The 13,243-nt window shown below is 38.1% G+C and overlaps 1 protein-coding gene across 1 annotated transcript in view; it reads left to right on the top strand.

The window, feature by feature from the left end:
- ADGRV1 (adhesion G protein-coupled receptor V1) overlaps positions 1-13,243 on the top strand; it is a 290,661-nt gene that overhangs the window by 34,337 nt on the left and 243,081 nt on the right. The window contains exons 12-20 of the mRNA XM_063320199.1: positions 2,375-2,407; positions 4,115-4,241; positions 4,327-4,512; positions 5,379-5,559; positions 6,148-6,311; positions 6,974-7,097; positions 7,477-7,743; positions 10,242-10,368; positions 12,470-12,687. Of these exons, the coding sequence (XP_063176269.1) occupies positions 2,375-2,407; positions 4,115-4,241; positions 4,327-4,512; positions 5,379-5,559; positions 6,148-6,311; positions 6,974-7,097; positions 7,477-7,743; positions 10,242-10,368; positions 12,470-12,687 (1,427 nt within the window). The remainder of the gene's footprint in view (positions 1-2,374; positions 2,408-4,114; positions 4,242-4,326; positions 4,513-5,378; positions 5,560-6,147; positions 6,312-6,973; positions 7,098-7,476; positions 7,744-10,241; positions 10,369-12,469; positions 12,688-13,243) is intronic.

The raw sequence follows: 13,243 nt of genomic DNA, 5'->3' as shown, positions 1-13,243 counted from the left end.
AGGAATGCCCAAAGAGATGGTTTCACATACCACAGAGAGTGAAACAGGACTAAGGTGATGCTGTGCACTCTGTGGAAGTTCGGACCTCTTTACTCTGATGAAAGGACTGTACGTGAACAGTGCCTTGTTCTTGGACATTGTCAGGGCATGTAGGAAAATCTGATGGCTGGTAGCCCGTGGGCTGTGTGGTATCCAGCCTGATAACACAGCTAGTTGGTCAGGGGTCCATCCCACCACCCGCAACGAGGCAGCAGAGCAGGCTGGAGCAGGTAACTGGAGACAACCAGGAGCCCAGGGCATCAGGCAAGGTCATGGCGATGGGGCAGGTCAAGCCAGGAACACACATCAGGTTTAGACTGGGTGGTGATCGCTGGGCTGCGCCTGACTGCAGTGACCGCCGGGCAGGTCTGCAGTGGGGAGACACATCCAAGGTCAAGCCAGGAAGTCACCTGGTGGGTCCTGGTCCAGGGATGTTAGGAGAATTTATAAGTGTGTTCCTCAGAGCGTAGACTAAAGGGATCCTATTGCATACACCGTTGCTCATGTAAGAGCAGCTCAGAGTTGGAAGCCTAAGCCAAGGTGCTTCTATTCCATTTTCACATATTCTCTTTTATGCCTTTTTTTGAATAGTAACTTAACATTTTCTATGCCAGAGCAGTGATAGCAGTTTGCAGAGAAAACACGGTCAGACCAATCAATCAATCAGTCAATCAACTGGTCCTAGTGTTGAAAATGGGACTTGGATGGAAAAACCTCCCAAACAATGGTTTCCTTTAGCAGCGGATGGGCTGGACCTGACTAGTTGCTTTCTGACTGGCAAGTTCTCTAGATTCCGATTTGATTTACACTGTGACTATTTAAAAGTAGTAAAGTATTGCCACTCTTCTAAGTCGTTTCAAAGAACACCTGGAGACACTGAAGGTGCACACCTCATGGTACCTTGTGACTGTTCCATTTCTGCTACCGTCTGGATTTCTGCAGTGCTTCCATTTTTGCATTACAAAATAACATTCGATTCTAGCGCTACCCCTCAGTTCACCTTAACAGGCTTTTTTTGTCTGAGCTGTGTTTGGGCTCATGCAGTGTAACTTCATGAAGCTGAAAGAGATTTTGTTTCTGGCATTCCCTTTCACTTTCTGATGAATTATTATGTCTTAACTACTTAAGCTTGCACATACATATCAAAAACTCACTTGACATAATGGTTCATTTGTATTCTCTGTTGTAAATTATATTACCAACAGCTTAGCAATATAATTAAATTTTAGCATTACCAACTCTGGAATTTTCTCCTTGATCTTTTCATTGTATTAATACTTTGATGGTTTTGGAACAACTTTGCATATGTTTCTGATGGAAGGGAGAATGTCTAAATATATAGTATTTAAAATCTAGCCTCACTGGAAATCAGTGAAAAATTTCTCTTAACTCAGATCTCCTATTTGAAAGAATTTATCTGCAAGTGTATTTGCTTTATTTTCTCAAACTTTTGAGTGAACTCTTGTCTCTCTTGAACGACAAAACTGAGTTCTTTTTGAGATTAGTGAAGTCAGAATTTCACTTTTTAAATGCTGTGGTAATCTGTTTATGGCAGATTCTTTGATAGAAGATACAGGTTTTATATTTAAATACTTATTTATTTTAGATTAAGAAAGTCAAAATGCATGGTTGCCATTGCAGAATAATACTGCCCTTTCATCTGACTTGATGTGGTAGTTTTGTTATATGTGCTTGGTCAAAATGGAACCAATTAAGAGATTAGCAAATACTCTTATTTTTGTTTTTGTTGTTTATAGTATTTTTTATATCGGTATTTTACTTTGGTAATCTGGTTAACTGAAAAATTATCAAAAATAAAGTTTGATGTGATTTTGTGCCAAAATAGTTTTTAATACGTAGCCATTATAACTCCCACTTATCTGTGCTGATCTGTTTTTATCATTACTTCTGCAGATTGATGAAATATATCATGGGGGCGTGCGGATTTTTTATTTTTTTTAAATAAAGGGCTTTTAATAAATGTGGGCTGCTGGTGCAGTTGTGAGCAGGCACAGAGGCTGGCAGTAATGGCGCCCTTGGAGGAGGGGCTGGTAGGGTATACCGTGGATGGTCTTGACATGCTGGGTTGGTCATGGGGACATTTCTGCCAGGTGGGATCTGCCCACTTGCTAGCACTTGTCAAGAGGAAAATGCCAAGCAAAGAGGGTTCCCATAAAATGAACACTGTAAGCATTTGGAAAGGATACAGAAAGCTTTGTGTTGTTTTTTCTTTGAATTATTTTTCTTTTCTAAGATTAGTACTGTTGAAATTCTAGCAAGCGGCACTTTCGTTCCTTCCTCCATCCCCTTCCTTTCTTTCTTTCTGTGTTGACAGGGTAGAGACAGAAAGGTTTGTCGTGTACTTTGGGTAAGTGCTGTGAACTGTGGTTTGTCTTCAGTGAATCAATGCTTTGTTTTATAAGTGATTGGTTTGGACAGAATCTGTCTTTATCATTTCTTTTCCTCTCAGGAGTCACATCTTCTGCATCTCTCCAGACAATGCATGCTTGCCCTTTGGTGTTTAATTTGAAGGCATGGGGTTCTGGCTTGAAGATGTTTCTTTCTTTAGGATCTGTGAATGATGGAAGTTATGAATGCGTGTCTCGGTGTTTGATGTTTGAGCATTTGATGCAATAATGGATTAGTTGTTTTAAACTGACAGAAATATGATTTGCCCTAACTAAATGACTGAACTGACTAGAATTATAGAGAAGAAGTTTTTTTGTGGTCAAAGATGAGAGGTTATCTTGTTTTCGAATAACCTACATTTAGTTTATGTTAACATAAGTAATTTGTCCGCTCATGTATTTTTTTAATGTGCGGCAAACATGACATGTTACCCTTTTAAACAGATATTTCCTGTTTTGTGTCCTCCCTGTAGACTTTGCTACAAGACACATCATTGCTGTTTATTTTTTTTTTGTGTGTGTGTCTGCATGTTCCAGTGGTTTATGGATTCTTTGTGGAAACAGTTCTGGAGCTGATTTCAAATATTGGCTAAATAGATCGCGTTTCTTTCTACATGAAATACTGTTTCATGAAGTCTGTGTTGTAGTACAGTGAAACCATGAAAATACTTACAATATGTTGGACCAAGAGTTCATTGAAATTTTCTCCCAGGAAGCATGGAAGACGCACGGGAATCTAAATACATAGAATGCCGTGTAATAAACCATATCCAGACCATCAGTCTGAAGGTGCATTCTTGATGCACCCTTCAGTAGTAGTTTTTCTGGCATTTTTAATGTCATGAACTTAAAACAATGTCATTGAAATGTGGTCATACCACCTCTGGGGAAATGAATGTGAGAGGTGTGCAAGGTTTCCTTCTCCTGCCAGGTATGGCCCATCCATGTCCATGAGTAAGACCAAGATGGTGCAGCAGTAGCCCGGGGAGAGAAACGCTCCACCAAGAGGAGCTCCGTGTGGTCCTGCCTGCACAGTTTGCTGTGTGCTTTTAGGCAGTGGGTTTGTGAGTACGGGAGGAGGAAGGGAACGAGCCTGATCTACTGAGAGTAGGTCCAACAGTCACTAGAGCCGGACTGGGACCCTACAGGTAGTGTCCACGTCTCACAGAAGGCAGGTTAACACACAGGTGAGGGTGAAATCCACAATACTGACGGGCAAGTCCCTTCCTATTTGTAGCAATAGTAAATTTTGCAGCAGAGGCTAAGAATGCGTAGTTCGCAATGTAATTTCTATTAGTTAAGTGATTTTTGGATTATCTTTTATGTTATGACCCAAATACAAAGTAATACTGAATGAAACTCTAACTTTTTACTGCACAGTTCTGTTTCTTTTCCTGTGTGTTGTGTGCATGTGTGACTAAAAAACCCAGAATCACTAACTATAAATTCTAATGAGAAAACAGAGTTACTTACAGAAGAAAAGTGTTTTTACAAATGGATAAAACATACTGATGTGTCTTTCTTCATTTATTTTATTCTTTGCAGGTAATTGTTTTCATAATTTATTCATAAAATTCAACAGTATTCTGATGTCCTTTGCAGAGGTATGGATGTACTTGCCAAACAGAATTGTCACTCAAAAAAACCCTCTTCCCTTCCTTCCTCAGGGTCAGTGTGGAAAATCAAATACTGAAATACGGGTTTACTTCTCGTGAAATTATTATTTTGGAAAATGATGATCCGGGAGGAGTCTTCGAATTTTCTCCTGCTTCCAGAGGTCCCTACAGTATCAAGGTAGCTATCTGAGTAAATTGTCAGGCATTATGGACAACTTAGGTTAAGCAGAGTGCTAGAAAAAAGCTGGATTTTCTTTTTACAGGAAGGGGAATCTGTCGAACTGCAGATTGTCCGCAGCAGAGGAAGCCTCGTCAGGCAGTTCCTGCGCTACACTGTGGAACCAAGAGACAATAATGAGTTTTATGGAAGCACAGGAATTCTGGAGTTTAAGCCTGGTGAAAGAGAGATCATACTCACTCTTCTGACAAGGATGGATGGGATTCCAGAGGTAAAAATTAACATTCTTCTCTCTTCAAATTACGTTCACAGGAATATTAGTTAGTCGCTTAATAAAATATAGGCAAATATATAGGAACAGAACAAGCGTGTAATGCCTTTTCTCCAGAATGCCATCCCAACCTCCAAACCAGGGGTGCCTGGAATAATAGGTGGTGCCCTTAGGTTTAATAGTCCTCAGCGGATTTTCTTCTCTGAATTGAAACAGTTACGCTTTTATCCATGTAATTTTTTAGCATCCATGACATTCTGTAGTGTGAAGTGCCGTTGTTTAATTGAACTCTGTGTGAAGAAGCACTTCCTTTTTTTTTTCCTTTCTAGTAATCGTCTGCCAGTTTCACTCAATGCTCCCCAGCCTAGACTAATATTTGCCATATAGGTACATAGATGCAATACTTGTTTTAATGTTCCTTGAAGCTTTTTTCAATAAATAGATGAAATAAAAAGTCCCATTAGGTTAATAAAGCAAGTTGATACATTCTTTTTAAATTAGTGTGCTGTTTTTACAATCTTTGTTTTCCCTGTTATAAAGCCAGAAATGTTAATAAATCTTATAGAAAAGAAAACTTACCTTTCAGGGAGTATTACAACTATATTTGTATTAGTGTATTAGACATGTTAGTCCTTGCTGATAAAAATGGTAGATTTTTGGAGAAAATGGTCCTATCAGAGGCAGAAAATTCTGATTATTTCTTTGTTCTGATGGCAAACACATTGTGTGTGTAGAAAATGTGTGCGATTTCCTGTTGTTTAAATTTGCATCTTTCTGCCTGGCTAGTGACTGTGGTATTTGGCCATTTGTTCCGGATGTGAGTACTGAATATGCATTTTTATTCTGACTGAGTTTCCCTCCTCTAGCTGGATGAGGTGTATTCTGTGGTACTCAGTGGCTACAGTGACATGGCAGGCAAGCTGGGGAATGCCACGAGGGTCAATATTACCATTTTGAAGAATGATGATCCACATGGTGTCATTCAGTTTCTACCTGATGAACTATCAGTAACAATAAAGGAAAGTAAAGGAGAAGTCATCTACGCCGGTAATTCTTTTTTATCAGAGTTACTGCTTTATCTGCTGCCTGCCCCTACTTTTCCCCATTTCGCCTTTCTAGGACAACGTCTGACTTGGGTCTCCACTCAGGAGTTTCCAGAGTGGGACAGTGCCAGCATGATGAGCGGTGGAGGAAGATGGGTCTGGAAAGCCAGAGGGATCAGTCCAGCAGAAAAGAAATGGCTAGAGAATATGCCAGACAGGAGGGACGGAGTATTGTGCAAAGTGCCGCCTGGCAGTAGCAGCTCTGCTTGTGGACCATGAAGAATAGGGTGCTATGTGAGAGAAGGACAGAGCTAAATCTTCATACGGGCGACTTCCATTTATCTGTCTCTATTCAATTATCAAGTACATTTACAGGCAAAAAAATAACAAATCTGAGCAAGTTTGGACTGTTTAGTGGTCTAACTCTGTGTGCCCTTTCATGTAGTGCTCTCACATATTACTAGTTTCGCGAGAAGTGGATTTGCCTGTCATTTCCTTTCCTTTTGCTTTGTTTCAGCGTTGCTGACCTTTTTCTTTTTTATTTGTGGTGTTCTGAAGATGCACACTGACTGTTTATGTTTGCATTTTTTAGCTGCTTACAGAGTTGTAAGAAACCAAGGAAACTATGGCAACGTTAGTGTGTCTTGGGCTGTTGACCCAGAATGTACCAATGACATATATCCAGAACAAGGGACTATTTTCTTTGATAATCTGGAGTTTTCAAAAAATATCACCATTTACTCACTGCCAGATGAGGTAAACATTTTTACAGTGTTCTTGTGTGAGTATGGGGCAAAGAGTAAGTGCTGAAATGGTACAACTTAAGGAGACAGAAAGGATGTCTGTTTTGTTAAAGCCTGATAAGTATTTGTAGGAAAATCAAAATACTTAGGTAAAACTGAGATTATTATTTCAGCTAATCATAAAAGAATTTGAGAAGCTGTGTGTTGGGAACCTACAAACAGAAAAAGTTAGAAGCTGAGAGTAGTTGAATATTGTTAAATTATAGAAAAGTTCATTTGAATAAAACCCTTGTCTTGCTAACAGGAACCCTATTTTTTATTTTTAATGCTGATATATTTGAAGAAATATAAGGCAGAATGAGAATAACTAATAGTAAATAAATAAAACTGTAAAAATAAATTACATGTGTCAAGCAGGAAACTGTAAGATAACTTTTTTGTCGTCTGTACAACAGTAAAGATGAGGGGACTTAGAAGGATTGTAGACTGATGGTGATTTCAGTGTAACTGTATGAACTGTCATTTGTCATCCCTCTTGACACACCTAAGGATCAACAAATAACAGACAACACTCACAAATCTATGATTTGTTAACCCCCACAGCTGTTCATTTTAATTTCTTCATTTTTTTGTGTGTGTGCAAGAAATTAATTTCACTAATACTTGCCCTTTCAGGTACCTGAAGAGGTGGAAGTATTTATCATCAGCTTATTCAATGCTACTGGTGGAGCCAGGCTGGGTAATATAACCAGTGCGATTTTACAAATTGCAAGGAATGATGATCCCATTTATTTTGCAGGTTAGATATTATTGTTTTTAAATGCAGAATACATATACTACTCCAAACAGATTCTATTGACAGACCAGATCAGTGAGAAATCCTAATCCCAACTGAGCTAGTATAAAATGTTCATATTTTTGTTGTGTCGAATTTGTATTTGTTTCCTTTAGAACCTTCCCGTATTTCATTTCATTATTCCCTTTGCTGATGCTGGGATTGGTTAGGTGGCTAAGTACAACCACGTTCTCTTGTACCCGCAAGTATTTCCATGCCTTTACCGCATATGCCTTCTGTTTTGCTGAGGAGAAGGATGCTTTTGGGGAGAATTAAGAAAATAGGCTAGATGCAAGGAGCTCAGGCTGGAACTCAGGTAGACGTGTTGCTTGTGTGTTTTCAGAACCTCTGACGGTGAGTGTTAAAGAAGGAAGGGTTGCCAACTTCACAGTCGTAAGGAATGGATCTGCTGACGCTGCTGTTGCTGTCCAGTACATGACTGTTAATGGAGATGCCACAGCTGAAGAAGGAGACTTTGTTCCCAGTGGAAGGAGCAGTGTCATCTTCTTTGATGTTGGAGAAAGAGAGCAGAATTTATCTGTGTATATTAACGATGACGATACTCCTGAAACCGATGAAACATTTTATATCTTCCTTTTGAATTCTACAGGTAAAAGTAATGGTTTGATGTATGTTTAGTAACTCTCCTTTTTTTTTTTTTTCTGCAATTTTTTCCCGGCTTGGTCTTATCATAAAGCAATATATCAATGACAAGTATTAAATGAGTAAGCTTTGTTTCAGCATTTCTATACAATTACTGTACAGAGCGTGTTTGGGTTTTCATCTTGCATAATTCAGTTGGAAACAAAAATCAAATGATACAGCTGAAACCTTTCCTGCAAAAACTGGAGTCAAAGTCTCTTTTCAAATGTAAATGCTCCAAATTAGATGGGGTTTTGACTTGACTACAGAAACACAAGGCTAAAGAATGTTAGTACTGCAACAGTCTTAGGGAAAGAGGGGTTCTTTCACATTTTTTGTCATGCTCCAGTGTATACTACACAATTGCCTGATTTTTGTAAAAACAAACAGACCTGCCTTATTTTAGAGGAAAACCATGTAAATTGGTCTCTTTCTTATTTTTGTAGTACTGCGATATATGCATACATTTTTTGCATTGATACAGTATTAGAAGGCTTAATCTACAGAAAAATGTGTGTTAGAAATTACCCAATGTACCACCAGTAAAGAATGCATTTGTTATCTTAGAAGTAACATTGTCTTTTTTTTTTGTTTTTTTTTTTTTTTTATTAATAATTATAATTTAGCAGGAATTGATACAAAATTATTCAGCACATTCCTACTTTAAAAATAGATGTCTTCTGGAATAAACCATCACTGCTGTGTAATATTGATAAGAAAATATAAGTTAAACGTAAGAAATAGGTAAATTTGTCTACCTGCTTAATAAAGACCTTCCCCACCCCTAGCCCTGCCAAAACTTAAGGTATAGTGGGAGACTCATCTACAATTGTGTTAGCAAATTTTAATGATTTGCTGTGCTTCAGGTGTTATTGTTCTCTAGCTGAGGGGTAATAACAGTCTGTGAATGCACTGCACTTCTCTGCACTGCAGCCCAAACTGAATTGAGTAAGCCGTCGAAACAACGACTGAGACTTGAGGGGCTGTATAATTTCATAAAGCAAAGGAAAACCATCACAATTAACTATACCTTCACGTTAGATTTGTGTGGTAGGCTCACAAAGTAAAATACCTACCAGGGATTCAATTCAAGATGAGGAAACATAAAATTAGATTTCATCATTTAGACACACGCACTGTCTTAGCCCTCATTTCAGTCGATGACGATCTGATTCGCAGTCGGTGAGACCAAGAGAGAGCTTCAGGTCACACAACAGTGGACACCCTGTGGCTGGTCTATGAATTGCTCACAAGGCTTCGCTGGTCTCGAACTGCATCTGCCCTAGACATGGGTAGCAGTCAGACAGAGAATGATAGGAGAAATTTTAGCAATTATTTGAGTATAAGGTAGCTTACGTGGTTCATGAGGCCAGCTGGCTTTCACGCTGGTACCCGGGTCTCTTACAGAACATCAACCTTAGAGAAAGGATTGGACAAACCCATTCCTCTCCCTTCTTAATTTTTCTCTTCAGTGATCTCTTTCTACTTTACTAACTTTCTTCAGGATCTACGGGTATTTTCTCTTAGCCTCCATTGGGAACATATGATGGCTTTCCTCCTGGCACACTGGTCCTACAAGAATGGGTAACTGCAAAGATCCCTTTGCCTCTAAAAGGAGGATCGTATCACCGTGCAGCCTCTCTAGAATCACTAAGATTCTCTACCTTTGCTTTTTCATTCCTGAAAGCAAAAAAGAAAAAAAAACAAAAAAAATATTTCTATGATCTGTGTATATATTTGCCTTTATTGTTACATCCCTTTTGAAAATGATGTTGTACTGTTGTAGCTCAGAGAAAATGCAGGTGGAGGTATATGAAGTTAAAGCAGAAAAGACGTTTAATTTGGAACAAAAGTCTGATGCTCTGAAATAGGGTGAAAACTGGGATGGGGGTAGAAACATAATGTACGTCTGTGGCCATAGGAAGGGTTTTAGAACGTCCCTACAACGCTAATATAAACACAGAAATCCTGCCAGCCTCCCCTCTCCTTCACAGGTGTCTTATATTTGTTCCTTTCAGATAGGATGTGATATGGGTATGAATAAAATCTTCAGACATTATTCTTAGCTTGCATTTTGTTTAAGTGCAATACTTCTATTTTAGGTACAAAGGAGATCTAGGATCTCCGAATACATATCTTTGTCTTTTGACTTGACCAATTGATCAAACATGAAATACTACTTCTCACGCAATCCTTTCTGCTCAGAATCACATCTTGTCTGGTCATGTCACATACATTTTTTCCTGCAAATCTTGTGTCCTACTCTCTGCCTGAGGTTCCTGCTTAAGTGTTTTTACTCTGATTTGCCTGTTACCAAAGATCTTGAATATTGGTTTTCACTGATTGTTTTATCATTGTTCATTTCTTTGCATAAAAGCAATTGGTATGAGAAGGAAACAACTTCAGTTTTAGAGTTACCTCCATTTCTGATTCCATTTTTGATAAAACTAATCACCCTCTTTTTAGGGGATACTGTTATCTTTAAGGCTGGAGTGGCTACAGTTATTATTGAAGCAAATGATGATCCTAATGGAATTTTCTCCTTGGAGCCTTTAGAGAAGCCAGTGGAAGAAGGCAAAAGTAACAATTTTTTGTAAGTAACTTTTAAATAATACTTTTGCACTTTTTTTGAACTGATGTATGTGGTACCTTATGGATAGTACTTTGATCCAATCTCATGCAAATTTGCACTGATAAAAATGTATTAAAGAAAAAATCGCTTTACCAAATTTTGGATTAAATGATTTGTAAATATATTGAAGACATCAACTGTTACATTTTCAAGTAGACTGTGCATATTAAAATGTATATTAATGTATACAGAAATTAATGATAAAACGTAAATAAATTAGACTGTGTTATGTTCTCAGTAGACGTTAGATACAGAAGAATACAGATGATTAGAGCAGAATGTAACCCAGACTAACGGAGAAGTAGAGAATCTTTACAAAATACAACTAATTACGACTATGTGATTCTTGATTTCTTCCTGCATCCTACTTTAAAGCCTTTCCCTACAAACAACCTGTATTGCTGTGTTCTTGCTGTTAGTTTGTTTTTCTTCTATCTGTTAATTACAGATGGAAGTCTATACTCAAAGTCCAGGTGTCCCTGTCTTCTAGACTGACAGTACTGTTCCTTGGTCTGACCTCTGAAAGTATTTTCCTCCCAGAATGAGAAGGGTTAGGAAATGAATTTGCTTGGCACCTTACCTTGTTATGTTCCATAAAGTCAGGATGGGGTTATAACTTGACAAAAATACTGATTTTTCATTGAGAAACCTCTAGCGAGGATACAAAGAGAAGTTAGGTCACATTCAATGTGATAAAGTAAACACTTAGGGGAGAGGCTCTTTTCACATTTGTTTAATTACCTTTCATATCTTTTTATTTGATTTTTTTTTTGTTTGTTTTGAGGCCTTGGATCAGGTGCCTCTGACTGTGAATGAGGTCCATACTTGTGTTACACATCTGTAAAATGAAAATCCTTAAGAAAAGAGGATATTAAATATATTGTGTGTTTATTTTTGTTTTGCTGCTCTTGGGTTGGTTTTTTTTTGTCCTTTACAATCTTATTTGCAGGATGAAATTTTTTTATTTGGTGTTGTGAAGAATGGTGATTTGAACTAAATGTATATGCCTATACGTGGAAATAGATGATACCAGGATCGCCAGCATTTGAGACCCTTGCTCAGTCCTCAGTGATGAAGTATATTTCCTCATGAGTCCACTCTTCCATACCATCGCTGCTTTGGCTATTGTGTCATAAATACCAAAATGGACAGAGCAGCGTATAACCTACCCACTGGGAACAGCTATGGCAGCGCTGAGCTTTAAAGGGAGTCATTGCAGGCACTGCAGCAGTGCAGCACGGCTGGCGCAGAGCACCCTGGCCAACAGCAAAAAAAAGAAAAACCTTTGGAAGCAGAAACAACATAATCGTGTTGCTGTGCCGAGACTAGTTTTGCTGAAGTATTTTTTCAGCCTGATACAATCTCACTTTATTTTTATTTTATTTTACCGGGCAAGCAGAAGCACACTTTTGTTGTGTAAAGCACAATTCTTAAATAAAGGTACTATACGCTTCAGGTTTTATTTATAATGCCTTTTGGAAATTGGTGAAATTATGTTACCGCATAGCTATAGAAAAAAAATATCTTGTTTTTATTTACTACATTCTTAATCTGGAATAACCACAGATTTCTGAAGAACATAGAACATAACCCAAATTTAATACCAATGTAAGAAAGAGTGTAAGGAGGCTTTATGATTCAAGGGAGAAATGCTTGTGGTTAAATGTAGATAATTCTCGTTCTTGTCTAAGGATGGCCAGGTATATCAATTTTTAATGTTAACTTGCTGAACTATTATACATTCGCATTTATTATTTACACAATAGAAGTGCAGTACAAGCTGATGTTTAGCTTAACAGTGCTACTTTGCATGGACGTGCATGGTTTACTTTTTTCCTAAGATACCTGTCATATACCTGTGAGTAGAATTATACTGTGAAATTGCGGGCCTTCAAAGAGTTATTGTGTTATTGTTCATGGTTGTATGTATCGTTCATGGTTATTTAGAATGTTGTATGTTATTTTTCACAGTAAGGAAGGTGACTGTAATTGTGTTTTCCCTCACTAATGAGTGCTGATGCATACCTGCCAGGACGTTCACTCTTTCTGTATCACTGAACAGGATTTTGAGACACAGAGGACACTTTGGCAACGTTTCGTTGACCTGGCAGCTGTTCGATAATGACTCTGCGCTGAGGCCAGGAGAAGAGTTCTATGAAACTTACGGGACTGTGTGCTTCATGGATGGTGAAGGATTAAAGCCAATAACACTCCATGCTATTTCAGATAGAATTCCTGAATTCAATGAATTTTACATTCTAAAGCTGGTGAATGCTTCAGGTATTGTCTTCCATATCACCATTCCCATCATATCTGTTAGAAAAGAATTTTGTTTAATCAATCAAAAAGAAACCAACCCTGGAAAGAGCTTTGCCTTGAATCACGTCTTGTTATCCTATACTTTTCTGGTACGGTTTTAGGTTTTATTTTTCATTTAATCTTAATTTAGGTATATCAGTGCAGTTATTCAGTTCCTGTATTGCTGTTGTACACATTTTGGTGATCTGACCTTTAAAAAGGATGCCTCTTCGTGATTCCAGAGATGTAGATCTTCGTGTAGTTGAAGACAAAGTAAAGCTATTAAAGACTATGCATGTCTACCATAATGGAGGTTGGTTGGTTGGTTTGCTTTTCTCTAGAGGAGGTGAAATACTTACAGTTACCACTTCATATGACTTAAATTACAACTGCTACACGTCTGCTACTGAGCAGAGTTCCAAATCTCCTGAACTCATTCCACCTCAGTACTATTTAGGGTCTTCTGTGCCCAGATACAACTGAAAATATGTGTCGACCTTTACTGTAAGTGAAGTCCCTAAGTGTGACCAGAAGATTT

Source organism: Chroicocephalus ridibundus, chromosome Z (assembly GCF_963924245.1).
Source record: "Chroicocephalus ridibundus chromosome Z, bChrRid1.1, whole genome shotgun sequence".
In the NCBI taxonomy this organism is placed as follows: domain Eukaryota; kingdom Metazoa; phylum Chordata; class Aves; order Charadriiformes; family Laridae; genus Chroicocephalus; species Chroicocephalus ridibundus.
The sequence above is the reverse complement of the archived record's forward strand: the minus strand, read 5'-3'. Positions and strand labels throughout refer to the sequence as shown.